Source organism: Neltuma alba, unplaced genomic scaffold (assembly GCF_004799145.2).
Source record: "Neltuma alba isolate B1F8T4 unplaced genomic scaffold, ASM479914v2 tig00003838_pilon, whole genome shotgun sequence".
Lineage (NCBI taxonomy): Eukaryota > Viridiplantae > Streptophyta > Magnoliopsida > Fabales > Fabaceae > Neltuma > Neltuma alba.
In genome coordinates this window covers 4548-25086 of record NW_021633442.1, presented here as the reverse complement: position 1 = coordinate 25086, position 20539 = coordinate 4548, and the positions used below count along the sequence as shown (strand labels likewise).

The window sequence follows — 20539 nt, the reverse complement described above, 5'->3', positions numbered from 1 at the left end:
CTCTTGTCCATCTTGATCTCTTTGACAATCATTTGACATCATCAACCATATTTTATTGGACTTCCAATTTCACCTTCAATCTTCATAAACTGGACCTCAGTTACAATTCGCTTAGCGGTTTCATTCCTGATGGTTTTGGAAACATAATGAAGTCTCATGAGGTTCTTGATATCTCCAATAATCATCTCCACAGTGAAGTCCCAACATCACTAGGGGATATATACACTTTGAAAAGCTTAACACTCAGCTACAATAACTTCAGTGGGCACCTTGCGAGGTTCATTTCTAATATATCATGGTGCGATAGACATTCATTATAAAGTTTGGATTTAGGACGAAATCGATTGATGGGCATGTTACCTAATCTTTCGGGTTTTCCCTTTTTGCAAGAGTTGTATCTCTCCGGTAACCAACTAGAAGGAAAAATACCTAAAAGCATTGGATTGATGCTTGGATTGAGATATCTGTATTTGAATAGAAATAATTTGGGAGGCGTAATCACCAAATCTCATTTCAAAAATCTTTCTAATTTGTCGGCTTTATCGTTGTCTAACAATCCCTTGACCCTAGACATTAGCACCAGTTGGATTCCTCCTTTTCAGCTGCAATATATGGATATGGCTTCTTGCATGATAGGTCCTAATTTTCCAAATTGGCTTCATATTCAATAGCAATTATTATATATGTCGACACATCAGTCGGAACATACCCACTTTCGGCAGCTGCCAGCAATCCCAAAAATAGCCGCCCCGCCAGCACTAAACTTGTCCAAGTGTTCCACGAATTCACAAGGTTAGTGATGTTCCCATTAGCATACTGACATGGAGGATTGTTATAGAACTGTACCCAGACAAAGTCGAAGAGGCCTATGTTAAGGGTAGTGCCCAGAAATCTATCAGGGAAAGGGCACTGTGGGGCCCCACTTATGTACACCCTCCTTCCTCCTGCTCTTCTACCATAGTTCTTCAAGAAACGAGCAAGATAATCATAGTACTGTGTCGAGCCAAGTTCAATGTCGAAGTCTATTCCGTCCAAAACGGCGTCGCCTAGAGGCCTTGACGATGACTTACCTCCCAAGAAAGTGTCCCACAAGTACTTGGAAAAACGTTTCTGGCATCCTGAACGGAGGAAAGAGAGTAGCTGCCGACATCGTCGCCGATAGAGAGCAACACTTTGATTCCCTTTGCTTGACATTCTTTGATCTCCGAGCTAAACTTGGTGCATGAGCTGGCCATTGCAGGGCTACAGTGCCCGGCGAGATTCATTTGTGGGGTTTGGCCGTTGCCGAACTGGATGAGAAAAGCTCCGACAGGGTTCCCTCATTGCCGTTTTGGCCCCAGTAGATGGCGATGCCACCTTGTGAGGCCTCCGAGAATCTAAGGAGAAGAAGGAAGAAGAGGAGGAATGGGAAAGCTTGAGAGGATTTAGCCATGGTCGTCCAAGTTGTTTGATTTGTGGTATGCTGGTGATTGGTGAAGCTATATAAATACATATACATACATACATATATATATATATATATATATCACAGTCGAATATTTATTTATAGGGCCAGTTGGCTCCTTGTCACCAGCCACAAAGCTTGACGTTTGAATATCTATTGGCCCCGCTTCATAGAACATGAGGCCATTAAGGATTTAAGGGCCCAGTTCACGGAAGGGGCAAAAGAAAAAAAAACGAATTTGAGGGACCATTTCCCACTAACTAAAGGTCAGTCCTAGATATTTTAGTCGATTCCTCAGTGAGTTAATTAACAACTCTTATGTCAATTAATTTTTGCCATTCATTTATATTTAATTGAGAAAGTTATTTTCAGTTCATCCTAGAGCCATGCATGTCTCTTTGGAATAAACTTGGCTAATATGTGAACTTTTACATGAAATATTTGTTTAGTTTAATTCAATGTTTCTACTTTCTTCTGTTCAAGCCGAAAGAGGATCTGCAGCCCAATTAATATTACTAAGCATCTCCTTTACTCCCTTAAATGTGAATTGTAAGAGTATATGACAGACGTGTGAATTATGACGAAAAAAAATCGAAGTCTAATTTATGGAAAAGGAACAGATTTAAATTTTTTTGGGTAACACCAATAGATTTAACTTTAATTAAATAAAATTATGTCGATTTAATCCGAATCTGTATTTCTACTATTTAATCCGAATCTGTCATATAGGTAATTGGCGATACATACGTAGTATTATGAAAAGCTTCTTATTGAAAAATGAATATGAAAGTCTTCTTCAAAATAAACCTGGGGTTGCTTGAAACAGGTCAATATACCTATGGCATAAAATATTTTTAGCCTCAGCCAGAAATACTGGAATGATTTCCGACGCACATTATGATAAGCCATGAGTTGATGAGCTAATATAAAAAATTATTTTTATGAGTAAAAATGTGACGGCAGTTCAGGCGGAGGAGCCGCTGTGGAAATCAGCTTATAAAGTGGCAAGAGTTATTATAGTGTTATCATTTCATTTTATGCATTATTTATTTCACAACATTTTTAATACTATTGTTGTTTACTTACTTTTAAATTTAAGTTCCACATGTTCTGATTTGACTAAATGTATTAATTCTACAAGCCTGGGAATGTAAGTGTTCTTATTGATAAAGATACCTTCATATAGATAAGCACAAAACTGAAATTTTCAAAAGTTTGCCAACAAGTTACTTAACCTAACCAAGATAAGCTACAAGCCCAAGATAAGTCAGAAATAAAAATCTCACTGCAAAGATATATTTGACCAAGCTTGCGCATATCTTTACAATTAATTTGATCCATTATTTTTTAACAGATCAGATGAGAGTCAAGGAATAAAACCTCATTTAGTTGGTCCCCAAAAAGACATAAATAAATATCAATAGAAGTTTTACTTATTACAGTTATATGTTTGAGATAAGGCAAAGCGACAGAAGTGAGATAACATATAATGAGACACAAATACTTGTTAATTATTTGAATTTCATCGCCTAATAGTTAATTTGATGATAAAGCCAAGCGTATTCCTTCTGCAAGGAAGCATTATCTGCAAGTTTAATGAAATATATCCCCCCCCCAAATGTTTTGTTGTTGTTATTATTATTTACTACCTTCAGTCCTTAATATAATAACTGGTTAATTAATTTGAGTAGATTAAAAAAGTTTGTCAAGTTTGTTATTTGTAATAAATAGATATTTTTTTAGAACATCTTTACTAATAATGTGTATTAGTTAGACTATCATTTGATGAAATATTTAACAAATATTACAAGGACCACTTTAAAAGTTGGTTAAATATGAGAAACAAAGTGGATTGAGATCTTATATTTAGAATCAAATTGAAAATCAAATTAGCTTTTATATCAAAGACCGGAGGTAGTATTATATTTCACTATTTAAAAATTAATATATACATGGGGTTCTACACAATATTGCAATGCATGGCTAGGGAGGGGGCTTTCATTCTTTAATCCAAGCGTTGACCAAGAAGTGGATTTGATAATGATACTGTGATTAAAATCAAGACGTTGAAGATGTCAAAACTGCAAAGTCTAAGTTTACTCGAATTTGTAGAGTCATTAATTATAAAGATGGAGAATAAGATAACATAATGATATATAGAAGTCAATGATGTGGGAATCATATTTTGTCCTTTGAAAACGTCGAACTATGATTTCTTGCTTCAGAGGGTTGGTATGTAGATGCGTCGTGTCTCTGCAAAAAACAAGTCAACGGTTTGCCTGGTCAACCGGCAACATATATACAATATGGATATAAACCAGATCAAAGCAGGTGCAGGTTCATGGTCGGCTGGCTCAACGATTGATTTGACCAGTCGGCTCGTCGGTTCAGATTTTAATTCTTGGAGGAAAACATTTTATTTTATCTTGATTTTCAAACACATTGAATTGTTGGACATTCATCGAATCTTTGGCAAAATTATTGAATTCATTTTATGGATATGATCACTTCATGTTGCAATGTTGCGTTAATTTGATACATGTTTCTTGCATAAGTATTAAGAAAATATTGGTAGAAATGTTATTAGTGGGCAACTCCCCCGCGTGTTCTTGTTACTCTTCTTCCTTCGCCAGTCTTTTTTTTTTTTATATATATAAGAAAATAAGGGTATGTTGAAAATAAGTGGGAATTTTTTTTACATGTTTAGTATCTTTTAACTAATTTTAACCAAATTTTATCTACATAATTTAGTTATTTATACTCCTCTGGTCTTATTATAAGTTATTTTCAATATGTTTCACGCAAACTAAGAAAAACCTTAAACTTCATTAATTCTCATTTAAAATTCAATAAATTTTTAACTTTATCCTTATTTAATATACGTTATATACTCTATATAAATAAAGTCAATACAGTAATAAATAATAAATAAAATTATATATTCATACAAAAAAAATTTCTCAATGTCCTTAAAATAGGACCAAAAATTTTCTTTTCTCCCAGCCCTATAAATAGGACAAGAGGAGTATCTTATAAAAGGGACTGAAGCTGCTGTTGGTCCGGCGGCTGGGGGGGCTGAAGGGTGTAATTTTTATCGTGATGAATGATAATATGCTAGATAATAACCAATTGCATATTCTCAAATCAACATTGTCCTTGCTTCTCGTTAATTATTAATCTAATGTTTTTCTTATTCTTTTGGTGTTCAGCATTGTGGCCCTGATTGTGAACCTATTAGAATGCCTCTGCATATGGGCCAACTTAAATACGAACCCAATGGTCAAATATTATTGGAGCTTGCTCGTTATAATATTAAGAATTCCAGGAAAAAATTTAATTTTTATATTAATTAAATAAAAATAAAAATAAAAATGCCTTATTGAGAATTATAATTTTCCCCATCCCCTTTCGTCTTCCTTATAGCATCTCCTTTCTACCTACTCCACCATCATAATTTATTGCGAGTAATAATTTTTCATATCAATAAGAACAACAATTTTTTGGCACAAAAAAATACAAAATCACTCAGCTCAAATGACCATAACAATTAATATTCCGTGTCCCACCACCAAACTGGCTTTCCATTAATGAGGCAACTCTAGTTTTACTCTGTTATCTTTTTCAATTTTTTAACTGAATAAGCATGCAAGCCTGGCCTGTATTTTACTATTTCTGTTGTCACGATTTGCTTACAATCTAATACTCCTCCTATCCTTAATATAGAGCTAATTAGGGAGTTATTATTAGTCTGTATATAAGACCTATTTTACATGTCTATTAATTTTTTTTCTAAATTAATCCCATTAATATTCCTTCAACAATAATCAAATAGGAGACGGAGGGAAGGAATTAAGAAAGATACTCAGGGTGTTTCAGAAAAACATATATCATCTTAATTAATTCAACTAACATTCTTAATCTACTCAAATTAATTAATTAGGTCTTATATTAGGGATTGGAGTAGTACTATTATTAAAATCACATTAGAAGGAGTTGGGGTCCGAGTAATGGGCATGCCAGAAATGCAAGGATGGGGTCCTTTCTCACAATTTTCTAATTGTAGTCGGAGAGGAATTTAGGAATTACGAGCCTGAAAGAAATGAAACTTGACATAAATAATAAGGCAGTTACTAGGCAACTCAAGTATTTGGAACAAGTAAATAGAAAATAAGCAAATGAGCAAAATACATGAAGGGAGAAATATAACAAAATTACAAATGAGCTAGTACTCAGTGCAGAGGATCTGTCTTTGTATGTTATTTGTTTGTAAATTTATTCTTAATTACAGATAATCATTTTATCAAAACTACATACGATATCATCATATATATATGTGTGTGTGTGTGTGTGTGTGTGTGTGTGTGTGTGTTATTTACTAACTTATTTGTTTATCGACTAACATTATTCTTCATTAATCAATGGAGGGTGGTAATTGCTTTATTTTTTAAAAATCATTTGGAAGAATATTACACAAATTTACAAATATGAAGATCCATATTTTTTTTTAAAATTATCAACATGTGTTTAAATTATGATTTTCTATCAAATAATTTTGTATGTTATAAAATCATTTTTTTATGAAATTATCCTTGGTAAATACACAAAATAAAAAATTTGAGCCAACTCCCCCCCGGGGGGCAAGGGAAACTTCATCGCTTGCTTGGTGCTTAATTATACAAACTGCATGTAGTTAATGGCTTTAATTTGGTACTTAAAATTTGCCAATTTCTAGAATTTTGACAGTTAATAGTAAATGTCAATTTTGAAGTCATTTTAATTTAATTTGAGCCAGACTTTCAATTTCAAAAAAATTACAGCCATAAAAACAAAAACTAAAGACTAACAATTATAGGATTAAACTAATCAAGTTTGCCACGTAATAAAGACGCAAGGCACTAGCCTGCTCCTACAACTTATTCCATACATAGGAGCAACAAGACTAACAATTATAGGATTAAACTAATCAAGTTTGCCACGTAATTAAGACGCAAGTCACTAGCCTGCTCCTACAACTTATTCCATACATAGGAGCAACAAGAGAGGTTGCAGCCACAGTCTAGTAGTGTGATAAAAGGCGATACAGAACCTCCGACGCAGATTTCATCATGGCAACCAATGGCGCACGAACAACATTAAAGGCTTGAGAGGCATGGCATATGATCTGATCGCTATACCCAGACATTTCGTCATAGTTATAGCTCCATAACATAATCCCACCAAACTTCGAAGAGGTTTTCGCCTGCGGAAGAATCCCGTTGTTGAGCGTATCGATCGGGACATAACCACCGGCACTGCCATTGCCAGCGGGAGACGCCGGGAGCCCGACATAGAACTTGGTGGCAGTGAAGGTGGTGGTCCACTGGTTCCATGAATTTATCAGTTTTTGACTGTCTCCATCATCAGTGTATTGGCATGGAGGGTTGCTGTAGAACTGGACCCAGATGTAATCGAAGAGGCCGGTGGTAATGGCTGTGTTTAAGTAGTAATCTGGGATTGGACATTGTGGTGTTGCTGATAAGTAAAATTTCTTTTGCTGGGTGTATGCGTAAAGCTCTTTAAGAAGGACATCCTAGTACAAGTTTGTACCTCCTTCGATGTCAAAATCAATGCCATCTAAGGCCACTTGTCCTAGGAGACCTGGGCTTTGGCCACTGAGGTAGTAGGTCCACAGGTGGGAGGCAAATTGTTTGGCTTCTTCAGCTGAAGCAAGGGAATAGGAGCCAGAAGCTCCTCCGAGAGAAAGGAAGATTTTGACGCCCAGGCTTTGGCAAGTGGCTATTTGGGAGGCATATTTAGTGCAAGGGACACCCCAGGACCAATGACAGTGTCCTGCTAGGTTTATGTCTGGAGTTTGGCCATTGCCGAATGTGTTCATGAATGCTATGTTGATGATCTCGTACTTTTTGGTTTGGCATGCTGCATCCAACTCTCCTTCATTCACATTCTTGCCCCAGTAGGTGACAATTGGGCAGCTTAGGGATGAGCTCAAGTGAGAGAGAAGCAACAAGGGCCAAAGGAGGAGGACCAAAGCTTGTGGTTTGGAAGCCATGGAGGTAAGGTTGAGAGAAGAAAAAGGCAATGCTTTCTTGTTTACTGCAAGAGCAAGAGAATCAGCCAATTTATAATGGGCTAGCTAGGGTCAGGGTCATTAACGTCAAATACTTATTTTTCATTTTTGTTTTTTGTTTTTTGCCAACGTCAAAGACTTGTCCCTTCCACATGTATGATTAGGAAAGGAAATGAATGATGTTAAAGTTTGTAGCTGCCAAGAACTTAGCCTCGTGATTCAAAAAACCAATGAACCCGTGCGGTAGATGGATTCTGCTTTTCACTATAAAGAATAAAATCTAGAGAGGTGCAAGATTTTTACTCTAAGAAGCCAGATAGGGGACCAACAAATGGTGGATCTCTGTATTACATGTGATCTGGATGGGATGTGTTTCTTTTATCTTCTAGTTTATGAGATTTTGATCACCCCTCTAACGTTGGATAGGTTTTCTTGAAAAGGGAACCTTGTAAAGTGTTGGGTCTCCAAACTCCTAATTTTTAAAAGGGAAAATTAATAGGGAGTTCCTTATAATTTACCTCAGTTTGGAATCAGGTCCTTGAATTTTTTTTTGTTAGATCCTTTAATTTTTCACTGTTAGAGTTGTTAGTTCCTATAGTTTAAATTCGTTAAATAAGTATTAACGTTGTTAAGAATTTTTGTTAAAAAGCACTGTCCACTTGATTGCCACTTCTAAAAACATCATCTTCTCTTTTGGTTAGCATTGCCTCCTTCCATTATTGCAACCTCAGGACCAAGCTCTCCTCTCTCTTTTTGCTATTCATCAACATCTCCCCTATCATTCTTGAACGACACAATTGTGAAACTGTACCTAGAGATGAATTCACAGATGAGAAGGGATTGGCAGTCCAGTTTGACAGGATAACCAAGCAAGTGGACAAGGTTACCATGGTTGACTTGGCAATGACTCAAACCTTGTTGGGCATTTAGTCTAGTTTAGCTTTGGAGAAGTTGTTGGTTACTTCCTTGATCTTTCTGTTTTTCTATTACTAAAGCAGGGGCTTGAATAAAAATATAATTGTTTTTCTGTTTTGCAGACAACTTTTTGGCCATTTGAACATCATCACCTTAATTTTCAGAGGCATCAGAAAATTTCTTAGAACCAATGCATCTTTACTTTTGTGCTTAAGCATTGATCTGTGAAGCATCTACATGGCATGGCCAAGATTCTGGGTCCTATTTTGTGCTTTACTATGACAATAGTATTTGGTTTGGTTAAAGGACCTCCAATACATTTCATGGGGTTGCATCCATCAAAATTGCAAAATAATTCTCATTGATTGAAAGAAGATTCAAATGGTCTCAAGTTGGACAGAGAAAGAGACGTGACCGTAGGGAGGTGTTATGGTAAGATGAGAAGAAATTGTGAGCGATTTATAGGTTGAGAGAATGAGGGATAAGAGGAGGACTGAGCAAAAAGAGAGAGGAGAGCTTGGCAAGGTGGAAGAAGCTTTTAGACATGGCTTTTTATTATTGAGTAGGCCGTGCCTTTTAACAGAAATTCTCAACCGCGTCAATACTTATTTAACAGATTTAAACCACTGGGACTAACAGCTCTAAAAGTAGAAAGTTAAAGTACCCAATTAAAAAAAAAATTTAGAACCTGATTCAAAAATGAAGTAAATTATAAGGGTCTCTAAATTAGTTTTCCCTTTTTAAAATGTGGTTCTTCTAAAGATTTGTGCTCCCGTCGAGAGGCAACCAACGAGAGACGGCCTATTAATTTTTAGCACACACATGTTAACGAATATATTATTTCAAAGCTGCAATTCCCTATTGATTCTTATCTCTAAGAAGAATGCAAAATTGACACGATTGGTTGACGATATCTACGTACATATATAACACGTTTAAATTAATAACATGTGTGCGCGCGGGCGTACGTAAGAGAGAGAAAGATGGCTACTCTTAATTTAAGCAACAGCTTATCTGTCAACAACTAAAATTAACCTTAATTGCAGAAGGATAGCAGCATTGTTCACAGTAAAATACACACGTCACAAATGGTGAAAAATGGGACTCATTCTATCAAATGTTGAGCATAGTACCAATCAAGAAGCCGTACGTGTCTCTCGTTTCAAAAGGAGCTTTGAAACGGCAGCAATATATCAAAGGAGAGTAACCAAATATAGACAGATTTCTTATCATGGAGTATAATATTAAAACTTTAAACGTGGTTTTCATGTCTGATTAAATTTATTTCTATTAATTCCTTATCTAACATAATTAAAGTGTATTCCCTCTGTCCGTTTTTTATTTTAATTGTCACTTTCAAAAGATTACTACTATATATTAGTTTCGGTCCTAATTATAAGAACTAGTTGATTTATTTAAAAAGATTAAAAAAATAAGCTAAGTTAGTTATTTATAATAAATAGATATTGTTTTTTCTAAAATATTCTTATTAATTAAGTGCATTAGCTATACCTATCATTAAGAATTATTTTTAAAAAATATATAAATATGAGAGATAAAATAGATTAAGAATTTATATTTAGAATTAAAATAAAAATTAAACAAAACCTCAAATTAAAAACTGGAGATACTATTTGTTTGCCGTTTTATAACTGTTTGAAACAACAAGCACATCATTCATTTATGAAGAAGAACGCGTGAAGAATGAATAAATATGATGCAGCCGATTGTTGAGACTGGGCGATGTGGGAGCCACGTCTAAGTTAACTGGGCCTTCTGCTGATTCACGTGATAGGCCAGCGGGGATGCATTAGGCCGTATCCTGAGTTATCGATGGGTACACATCGAATCTCGTGTCAAGTAAGATATGTATTTTTTTTTTGACCAAGCAAGATATGTATGATTCTTTGATTTGGCAGCGTCACGATTCATAATTGCTTCCCCCGTTACATGACACGGTGATATGTGTGTGTATCTGTGTGTGTATATATATATATATATATCTGTATGTTTATATGTATATTTATTATAAAATTTAATTTTTTGAATAGGTTTATTTCTGACAGTATATATATATATATATATTTCATCTTTCCGAGGAGACCTGGGCTTTGGCCACTGAGGTAGTAGGTCCAGAGGTATTCTGCAACCTCCTGGGCGTCTTGAGCTGAAGAGAGGCCATATTGACCAGAGGCTCCTCCTAGTGAAAGGAAGATTTTGATGCCTAGGCCTTGGCAATAGGCTATTTGGGAGGCATATTTAGTGCAAGGGACACCCAAAGACTCAGAACAATGTCCTGAGAGGTCTATACTTGGAGTTTGCCCATTGCCGAATGTGTTCATAAATGCTATGTTGATGATCTTGTACTTTCCGGTGTCGCATGCTGTGCTCAACTCTCCTTCATTCACATTCTGTCCCCAGTAGATAACAACTGGGCAGTATTGGGATGAGCTCAAGTGAGGGAGCAGCAATAAGGGCGAAAGGAGGAGGACTAGAGCTTGTGTTTTGGAAGACATGAAAGTAAAGGTTGAGAGAAGCCAACGGCAATGTGCTTTCTTGTTTTAGCAGGAACAACAGAAACGACCGATTTATAATAATGGGCTAGCTAGGGCTAGGGTCATTAGCGTCAAATTCTATTATTTTTAACTCATGTTGAAGCAAGGAAATGCATCATTAATTAAACTAAATTGATCCTATTCCCTATAAGAATATTAAGACTTTTACGTAGCACGTGCTATGAATGTTGAATTTTGTAGCCATTTTCTTCAAGGACCCCGCAAGCTATGTAACCACTAGCTAGGTAACCACGATCGTCTATCTTTGGTCTTCCTACGCTTCTAGATACATCATTTTTTTCCCAAGAAGTTTATGTCTCTTTTTTATACTATAGAGTTTGGAATTTTACGATATTTTACAATATTTTTTTAAGAAAACTACTCCTACTTTATAAGTGTTTTCAACTTTAAGAAGTGATCTTTTAAAAAATACCTCTATTTAATTAAGGACATATTTAAAGAGAACCAAAAATAATTCCAAAAAAAAAAAAGATATCATGTGTGTAATGATCACTTTTTGCGGTGCACTTGCTAAATGATGATGAGCCAAGCATTACATCCAATTTAACATTACTCATCGATTCGGTACACATATTTTGCAATGAATGTGTCATATAATGCAAATTATTATCCAAATGTTAAATTATAAAATAAAAATAAATAATTAAATTTATGCTACTAAAATTTGATATGAATAGTTGCATTAAAAAGATTAAAAACATTTCAATTTGTAGGGAAATAAAATCTAAACCATTTAAATATTGATTTTATGATTAGAAAAAGAGGAAGAGCAAAAACAATGGGAAGGGAAAAGGAAAGAATGGAATTATATCCCTAATAAAACAAAAGAAAACGACACAATTGCCGGCTGATGATGATGTGGAGAAATGGAATTATATGTGTGGCACGTTTAAATTCATGATGTAAGAAATATAATGGTACTACAAACAGGTGATTATTGATCATGGAATATTAAAAGCTCAAACGTTATAATCGCATACCTCTTTGATTAAGTTTATCTCTATTCCTTCCATCACATCACATTTTTAATAATTGCTTCGCACATCGAGTATTAATAAAGGAATAGTTACCCCGAATTTTTAATTTTGAGGAATATATATAATATTTGGTTTTAATATATAGTGTTCTCTTCTGCATCAGGTTGAAGCATTAAATTAATTTTTTATATAGATTATATAATTATTTCATTTTCATATTATTTTTTTCATCTCTTAAAAATATGTCATATATAGTTATTTCTATAAAATATAAAAATTCAGATTTCTATCATGGTCCTGCGAAGTGTGTGTGTGTGAGAGAAGCATCATCCTTATCATTTTGCTAAATTAAATTTTGTATATCTATACATTCATTCAAAGGATAACATAAATAACATGACTGCCTAACGTGTAAATACCATTTAAAAATATTGAGGCACGCAAGCAAGACAATCAATATACACTATAGGTTGGGAAATGTATGTGTGAGGTGACAGCAATGAGGATGCATGTGAAACCTTTTTTTTGGCAGCATCCTTCTGCACATTAAATTTATGTGTGATATGAGTATGCATATGGAACTTTTTTTTTTTTTTCTTTTGGCTTCATCTTTCTGTATCAGTCATTGTATTAATACATGTGAATACTAAATAACTGTTACATTTAAAAATTTTTCCCTTTATTTTCAGTTTTGACATCTAAATTTAATGAAGGAGAAACCAAAAAAAATTAAATAAAAATTTATATATATAAAAGAAGACTGGTACATGCTACATATGATTAAAGTTGCATTCATAATGATAATTTGAGCATAATCAAGTCGTCACTTAAGGACCGAAGGCACTTTGCCTCCTACAGCTTATTCCATACATGATGGTGGCTAGAAAAGTTGCAGTCACACTAGCTATAGGACAGCGATAAAAGGCAACACAGCACTCTTGAGGTTGATTAGATCTTGGCAACATGATTGAACGCTCCAACAGTAGTACCCGATTTGATCTTACCGCTATACGCAGAATCTATATATATATATATATATATATATATCATAGTACCTGCTCCATAGCATAACACCACCGTAATTGGGAGAGCTTTTTATGCGTGGAAGAATCTTATGGTTTAGCCCGTCTGCTGGGATATAGCCACCAGCCCTGCCAGTCTTCGCCGGATATGCCGGCAGGCCAATATATAACTTGGAGATGGGGAAGTCAGTCCACGAGTGCATAAGGTTCTGAGTATTCCAAGGAGAATATTGGCACGAAGGGTTATTGTAGAACAGAACTCACACATGGTCGAAGAGTGCAGTTTCAATGGCTGAGTCCAAGTATGGATCTGGGATTGCACATTTTGGTGAGGCTGATTGGTGAAAATCTTTTACCTTTCAGTAGGAGTCAAGCTCCTTGGCAAGATCATCATGATAACAGGTTCCACCTTGTTTGATGCCCAAGGCGATATCATCTAAACCGTGTTTCCTAGCAGGCCTTCTGAATTATTCTGATGGCCACCGAGAAAGTTGGTCCAGAGGTAGTCTGCAACTCGTTTGGCGTCTTGACCTGAAGAAAGTGAATATCTCCGGGAGTCTCCTCTGAGAGAAAGGAAGATTTTGACGTCTTTGCTTTGGCAGTAAGCTATTTGGGAGGCATATTTAGTGCAAGGGGCACCCCAGCATTCAGAACAATGTCCCGACAGGTTTATGTCTGGAGTTTGTCCATTGCCGAAGATGCAGAGGAATGCTATGTTTACTTTCTCGTAATTCCCGGTGGCACATGCTTCATCCAACTCTCGTTCACGCACATTCTGGCCCCAGCACGCGACAATTCCTAGTTCCTTGGCAGAGCTGAAGTGAGACAGCAGTAAGGACAAAGAAGGAGGATGGAACCTATGTATATATTGGAAACCATGAATGCGGAGTGATTGGAGCAAAGATAATGTTCCTTTTTTTTTTTTTTAGAACAGGCAACAGAAACAACCTATTTATAAAGGGCTAGGGCTAGGGTCATTTAACATCAAATAAATTCTTTTCCATGTTTTAGTCTTCAGTTTTAGCCGTGACTAAAGAACCTTTGGATACGTGGTAGCTAGATTGATCCTATTCCCCATATCATAAGAGAGTATCGCGTGAGATAGAAGATTAACATGTGACACAGGGAACATAACAGCAACTGGCTAGAGGACCATGCCTGGATGCTTGCTATGTTTAGTTCGGTTCCTCTCATTAGTGTGAATTGGTTTTTTTTCCCCATAATTATTGCTTCTTGTTATACTGCATTTGTAGGTAGCAATGCTTTTCAAAGAAGAATTAATTGGTCGGATATTGCATGGTTTCCATATGCCTGTACCTTGTGTGCGTAATATTTGATGTGGCAAATAGAAAACTCATGCATGTCTGAGGTAATTGTGTGGATGTAGTTTTATGAGGCTTGAAAAGGCATCATAATGTGCACTATTGAAGGAATCTTCTAAATTATAATCTAGCGACTTATTGCCCTCTAGCTAATTAGTAGTGTGCTTATAATCTCACCCATAGTTATTCAGAGTTATAAATATTTCAGAATGTGGTCACAATGTGGTGCCGCTAATAGGTGAGTCTTATTTTGGGTGTATGCGTAAAGCTCTTTCACGAGAACATCACATATGGTACGAGTTTTCACTGCCTTCAATGTCAAAATCAATCCATCCAAGACAACGTTTCCTGGTATGCCTTCTAGTAGCTAGATTGATCCTAATCCTATGCAAGAAAATCTTGAGGAATGGAAGATCTATTTATAGCTATTCGTTATGAAGGACGAAGCTTAATTAGTCACTGATTGTCTCAACTACGATTTCCATTCACTTCACATTCATCGTGAATCAACCATCAAATTTGCAGTTAGCAATTCAAACGTAACTACTATTTTTTTTATAAAATACTATTTCTGGTTTTTAATATAAGAGCTGATTTAACTTTTAATTTGATCATAAATATATCTCAGTCTACTTTATCTTTCATATTTATTTATTTTTTTAAAGTAGTCTTTATAGTAGTTGCACATATTAAAAAGTTTCATCAAATATTAAAGCAAATATATACATTTGGTTAGTAAGGGTATTTTATGAAAGACAATACATAGTTATTACAAATAACCAACTTAACAAACCTCCTTAATATACTCGAATTAATCAATTTTTATATTAAGGATAGGAGATAGTATATATTAATCTTATCCATTTACTACAAATCCAACGATCTAGATCTACAGTGAAAATGGTGTGTTGGGGGAAAGTGCTGCAGGGAAAAACTTTTTTGTTGATACTATTCTAGGACCATAAAGCAACAACGAGCGATGAGAACGTGATAATCGGACGTACCTCTAACGCACTATTTTGATAGTTTCTAATAATTGCCTTTGTCTTATTGCCAGCTGGTTTACAAAAGTGATATCCTTTGGATATTGCTTCGTTCATCAATTCCCAGAGGCCACAAGTTTTGCCCTTGCTGGGCGCGTATGCGGGAAATAGATAATGCATATGGCGAATAAGTTGAGGAATTCTTAGGTACTGGGTACCAGCTCACCTGTACACTAACCGATAAAAACATTCCATTTGGACAAATTTAAACCTACATAGCAGCTTGTGTGTGAATTTTCAGATTTATAATATTTTAATAATTTTTTTAAAAAGCTCCTTTTTTTTTTTTAATTTTCCAACTCTCTTTTTGATGCATCTTTTTACTCATTTTCTTTCTCTCTCTTATTAACCTCAACAACAAAGCAAGGCCTGAGACTTTTGGCTTTCATCTAGCCTCCTGCAATATTCATCGGTTTGCAAGCAGTCACGCTGAAAGGGGGAAAACCACTTAATACTGTAATAGATGGGCCTTCACGACCAAAAACACTCAAGTATATACAAGATACTTTGGGTGTGAGAAAAGAGAAAAGAAAGACGATGGGTTTGAGGAAGAAAATGATGGTGAAAGTGTGTGATGAAGTGCTATTCCCGACCGCACAAGCCAGGTTAGATTGGAAATTGGCCAACGGTCACCTGACCGGTCTAGTCAGTCATAAAAACTGGCAGGTGGGTTGACTGATATGACCGGTTACTAGGGATGAAAACAGGCTATGCGGCCTGTCACGGGCCTATGGCCTGGCCTGTTTTCCAAAAGAAGTAGGCTCATTCCCGTTTAAATGTCTGTTTAACTAAACAAGCCAGGTCTAGGCTCTTTAAAAGGCCTGTTAAGCCTAATAGACTGGCCTGGATCTGTTAAAAATTTACAATTATAATATACGAAAAAATTAGTTAATGATATTATTGTTAATGTGCTCTTTTAATTTATTTTTTAATTTTAATATATAGTTAATAACTTAATTCTTCTTTAGATTTTAAAGTTTAGTTGACAAGTGAAGATAAAAATATAATTTAAAATAATAATATCAATAAATAATGTGATCTTTAAATCTTAAAAATATAAATAAAATAGGAAAGAAAAACTTTGTTCCAAGTATAAATTAATTAACTTATGTATTATGTTAATTAAGTTATGATACCTTCTTTATTCATTGTAAAATTAATAGTTTTTTTCTCTTTATTTATTTGTCTTAATTTTAATTTTTAGTATGTACTTAAACGTAGTCTTGTTCCAAATTTTAACATACAGTTGCAATTAGTTATCAATTAGTCTTGTTCCTTGTAAATTAAAATTAAGATTTAAAATAGTACTTATGATACTAAAATTTAAATAAAAGACAATACTAAAAAATTAATTATTATGTAAGCTTTTTTAAAAAAAATATATAACTATAATTTAAATTTTTTAAAAATATAGGCTTTTTAACAGGCTTCAAGCCAGGCCAGGCCTTTACACAAGCCAGGCTCAGGCTGAAAAATAAGCCTGTAACAGGCTACAGGCTAGGATCAGGCCAATAGGCTACAAAATAGGCCTGGACTGTTGAGAGCAAGGTTTGGCCTAACCTGACCTGTTTCCACCCTTACCCGTTGCAACTCAGGAGAAACCCAGTTAACCGGACCGGTTTGGTGGGTTAACCAAGTTGTGTGTGTGTTTTTTTTAAAGTTATTTTAATGCTAAAAATATTACTCCTCTGGTTCTATTTATAAGTAGGGGTGAAAATAGGTCAGGCGGCCTGTGACATGGCCTATAAATGGCCTGACCTGGTCTATTTAGATGTCAGAAGAGGCTTAGGCCTGTAAAAAGGCCTGTTTGCTTTATCAGGCCAGGCTCAAACCTGATAATAAGTCTGTTAGGCCTGTCAGGTGGCCTGGACCTGTTATCCTTTTTTTTTTTAGGTTAAAATTATAAATGGACAGGAGAGAATCTGTTATTCTGATTGGTTAATTGAGAAAACTCCACCCACATAAATGTGTTATCCAGAGCTCATTGCATGCTTCATTTCATTTCCATTCTCTATAATAAAAATAATTGATGTATGTATAATAACACATATTTGAACACAGAAAGAAAACATAAGTGCATCAAAAAAAAATAAAAGCATCATTCATTTATTTGATCCATGCTTTTCATATTAATTTTATATAAAATATATATAATTGACCTATTATGTTAGATATATATATATATATATATATATAATTTACCTGTTATGCTTTAGACTGTATTATATAATTGATCCTGCAAGGCACAAGTTCGCAATTGAAATATGCATATTCGCTTCTTTTTTATTTATTGAACTTTTTCTTCACATTTGTGTCGCTGACGTGTCAATTAGATCCAGTAGTATGACGCCATCTCATGTTAAACACGTATCAATTGGCTGCTAATGGAATTACATAGCTCCAAAATCATTTTGGTAACGGACATCTGTTTTTTAATTTGTTGGGCCGAATACAAGGAAAAGTCTTCAAATGCTGCCAGAAAATAAGTTAATAAATTAGTCTTTGCAAAATGAATTAATAGTCAATGATGTGTGTGTAATGTGTATTAATTATTTAGATAAAATTGCGTATATACAGTCTCTATATATGTGTGCTCAATCTAATTCTTATTATAACAGTTACTTAATTAATTTAAATAAATTATAATAAATGTAACACGTTTTTTTAAAACAACCATGTGTAACAACAGGATCAACTATCATTTTGTTAGTAAATTAGTTTGAACAAATGACAAATTTAAAATATAAAGGGGATTAAGGATGTCTAATATTTTAAACTAGATCTAGTCATCCACTAATTTTTATACTAGAGATGGGATGAAGTGATATTTTTATACCAGAATAAAATTATGTTTTCTAATAATTTTTCATATTTGATTTTTTTGGGCCTAAGGGGACATGTTTTACAAGTTGTGTTAATTTAATAATTTCATATTTTCTATTTGTATTTTAGATAAATTGGGTTGAATTATTGTAATCTTGAATTGATTTATGTGTATTTAAAATTTGTTAAAAAAACAAACCTCTTAACAGGCCACAAGCCAGGCTCAAGCTGAAAAAAAGGCCTTTCACAGGCTGCAGGCCAGGCTCAAGCCAACAGGCCTCATCACACAGGCCTGGCCTGGCATGTTTTCACCATAAGGTACTTTCAACATATTTCACACAAACCAAAGAAAACCTTAAAATACATTAACTCTCCATTAAAATATAATAATTTTCTAACTTTATCCATATTTAATATATACACTTTTCAAAAAAGATAACTACTTACACCATAATGAATGAAAGATAAAATAGTACATTCACACTGCAAATTTAATGAAGTGACTTATAAATAGGACCAAAAAAATCTTCTCTCTCTAGCGCATAGAGAGGACCAGAGGAGTATTATTTAATGACTAAAGGATTGTAGATTGGAGTATTTTGTTGTCATAACTCTATCTTGATATTTTCCTCGAATGAATATTTAGTGATTTTAATAATATGATAATGTGATGTCAATTTATCAAGAGAATTGTAGGAAAAATGGAAAGACACTGTAAGTATATGATTATTTTGTCAGAGATTTATGATATTAAATTAATATTTAGTCTTTTGGTGGCATGATTAGAATTTACATTAATTTTTAATTTTTTTTATTCCTCGCTGTTTTGACCCTCTTTTAACTCTAACTTACCCATTAACCTTTTACCCACTATCTCGACTTATTCAGAGTCAGGTGTAGTTTTCAATACCTTGTTATAAAGCACTCAAGTCAAATCTTAACAACATTTTGGGCAAAAAAAAAAAAAATCATACGAACCACAAGATCGATTAAACTTTTATTTATAGATGACAATTTGAGTAGAATCAAGTTGTCACTTAAGGATCGAAGGCACTAGCCTTCCGCACAACTTAGTCCATACACGATAGTAGCTAGAGAGGTTGCAGTTACACACTAGTACTACGATAAAACGCGATACAGAACCTCGGAGGCAGATTTCATTTGCCAACCAATGGCGCACGCACAGCTTCAAAAGCTCCAGTGGGATTACACACGATCTGATCGCTGTATCCCGACAGACTATCGTAGTACCTACTCCATAACATAACCCCACCAAACTTGGGAGAGGTTTCTACCTGCGGAAGAATCTCCTTGTTGAGCACATCGATCGGGACATAACCACCGGCACTACCATTTGCAGCAGGAGACGCCGGGAGGCCGACATAGAACTTGGTGGCGTTGAAGGTGGTGGTCCACTGGTTCCATGAACTTATAAGTTTCTGAGTATCTCCATCTGTGTATTCGCAGGGAGTGTTGTTGTAAAACTTGACCCAGATGTCGTCGAAGAGGCTAGTTCTGATGGCGGTGTCTAAGTAGTAATCTGGGATTCGACATTGTGGTGCTGCTGATAAGTAAAACTTCTTTTGCTGGGTGTATGCGTAAAGCTCTTTAAGAAGGACATCCCAGTACAAGTTTGTACCTCGTTCGATGTCAAAATCAATGCCATCTAAGGCCACGAGTCCTAGGAGACCTGGGCTTTGGCCACTGAGGTAGTAGGTCCACAGGTGGGAGGCAAATTGTATGGCTTCTTCAGCTGAAGCAAGGGAATAGGAGCCAGAAGCTCCTCCGAGAGAAAGGAAGATTTTGACGCCCAGGCTTCGGCAAGTGGCTATTTGGGAGGCATATTTAGTGCAAGGGACACCCCAGGACCAATGACAGTGTCCTGCTAGGTTTATGTCTGGAGTTTGGCCATTGCCGAATGTGTTCATGAATGCTATGTTGATGATCTCGTACTTTTCGGTTTGGCATGCTGCATCCAACTCTCCTTCATTCACATTCTGGCCCCAGTAGGTGACAATTGGGCAGCTTTGGGATGAGCTCAAGTGAGAGAGGAGCATTAAGGGCCAAAGGAGGAGGACCAAAGCTTGTGTTTTCGAAGCCATGGAGGTAAGGTTGAGAGAAGAAAAAGGCAATGCTTTCTTGTTTATTGCAAGAGCAAGAGAAAGAGCCAATTTATAATGGGCTAGGGTCAGGGGCAACAGCGTCAAATTCTATTATTTTTTAACTCAATTTCAGGCAAGGAAATATAAATATAAATATATATATATATATATTAATTTAAGTTGTGCCGGTCTATAAGCAACAAATGGGTGAGAAAATTGGGTGGAAGTATATATCAAATATTGAAGGT

General features: G+C 35.2%; 2 protein-coding genes and 1 pseudogene across 2 annotated transcripts; all 3 read right to left on the bottom strand.

Annotated features, from left to right (window-relative positions):
• Window positions 1–639: 639 nt before the first annotated feature.
• On the bottom strand, window positions 640–1432 carry LOC114742623 (hevamine-A-like; annotated as a pseudogene).
• A 12005-nt stretch (window positions 1433–13437) lies between these two features.
• On the bottom strand, window positions 13438–19045 carry LOC114742622 (acidic endochitinase-like). The gene is made up of 3 exons (XM_028930845.1): window positions 19042–19045; window positions 18389–18440; window positions 13438–13858 (listed from the first exon to the last, which is right to left on the bottom strand). The coding sequence occupies exons 1-3, from the start codon at window positions 19043–19045 to the stop codon at window positions 13438–13440; spliced, it is 477 nt and encodes a 158-aa protein (XP_028786678.1).
• A 301-nt stretch (window positions 19046–19346) lies between these two features.
• On the bottom strand, window positions 19347–20291 carry LOC114742621 (hevamine-A-like). The gene has a single exon (XM_028930844.1). It carries the CDS (start codon window positions 20289–20291, stop codon window positions 19347–19349), a length of 945 nt encoding a protein of 314 aa, XP_028786677.1.
• Between the last annotated feature and the right edge of the window lie 248 nt (window positions 20292–20539).

What these genes read in the sequence shown, in the direction of transcription:
- LOC114742622 (XM_028930845.1), bottom strand. An exon ending in GGCTTGTGGCCTGTTAAGAG is followed by an intron (nt 13,859 to 18,388) that starts GTTTGTTTTTTT and finishes ATATATACATAG; the next exon opens with GTTCCATCCTCCTTCTTTGT.
- LOC114742621 (XM_028930844.1), bottom strand. Translation starts at nt 20,291, where the DNA reads ATGGCTTCGAAAACACAAGCTTTGGTCCTCCTCCTTTGGCCCTTAATG.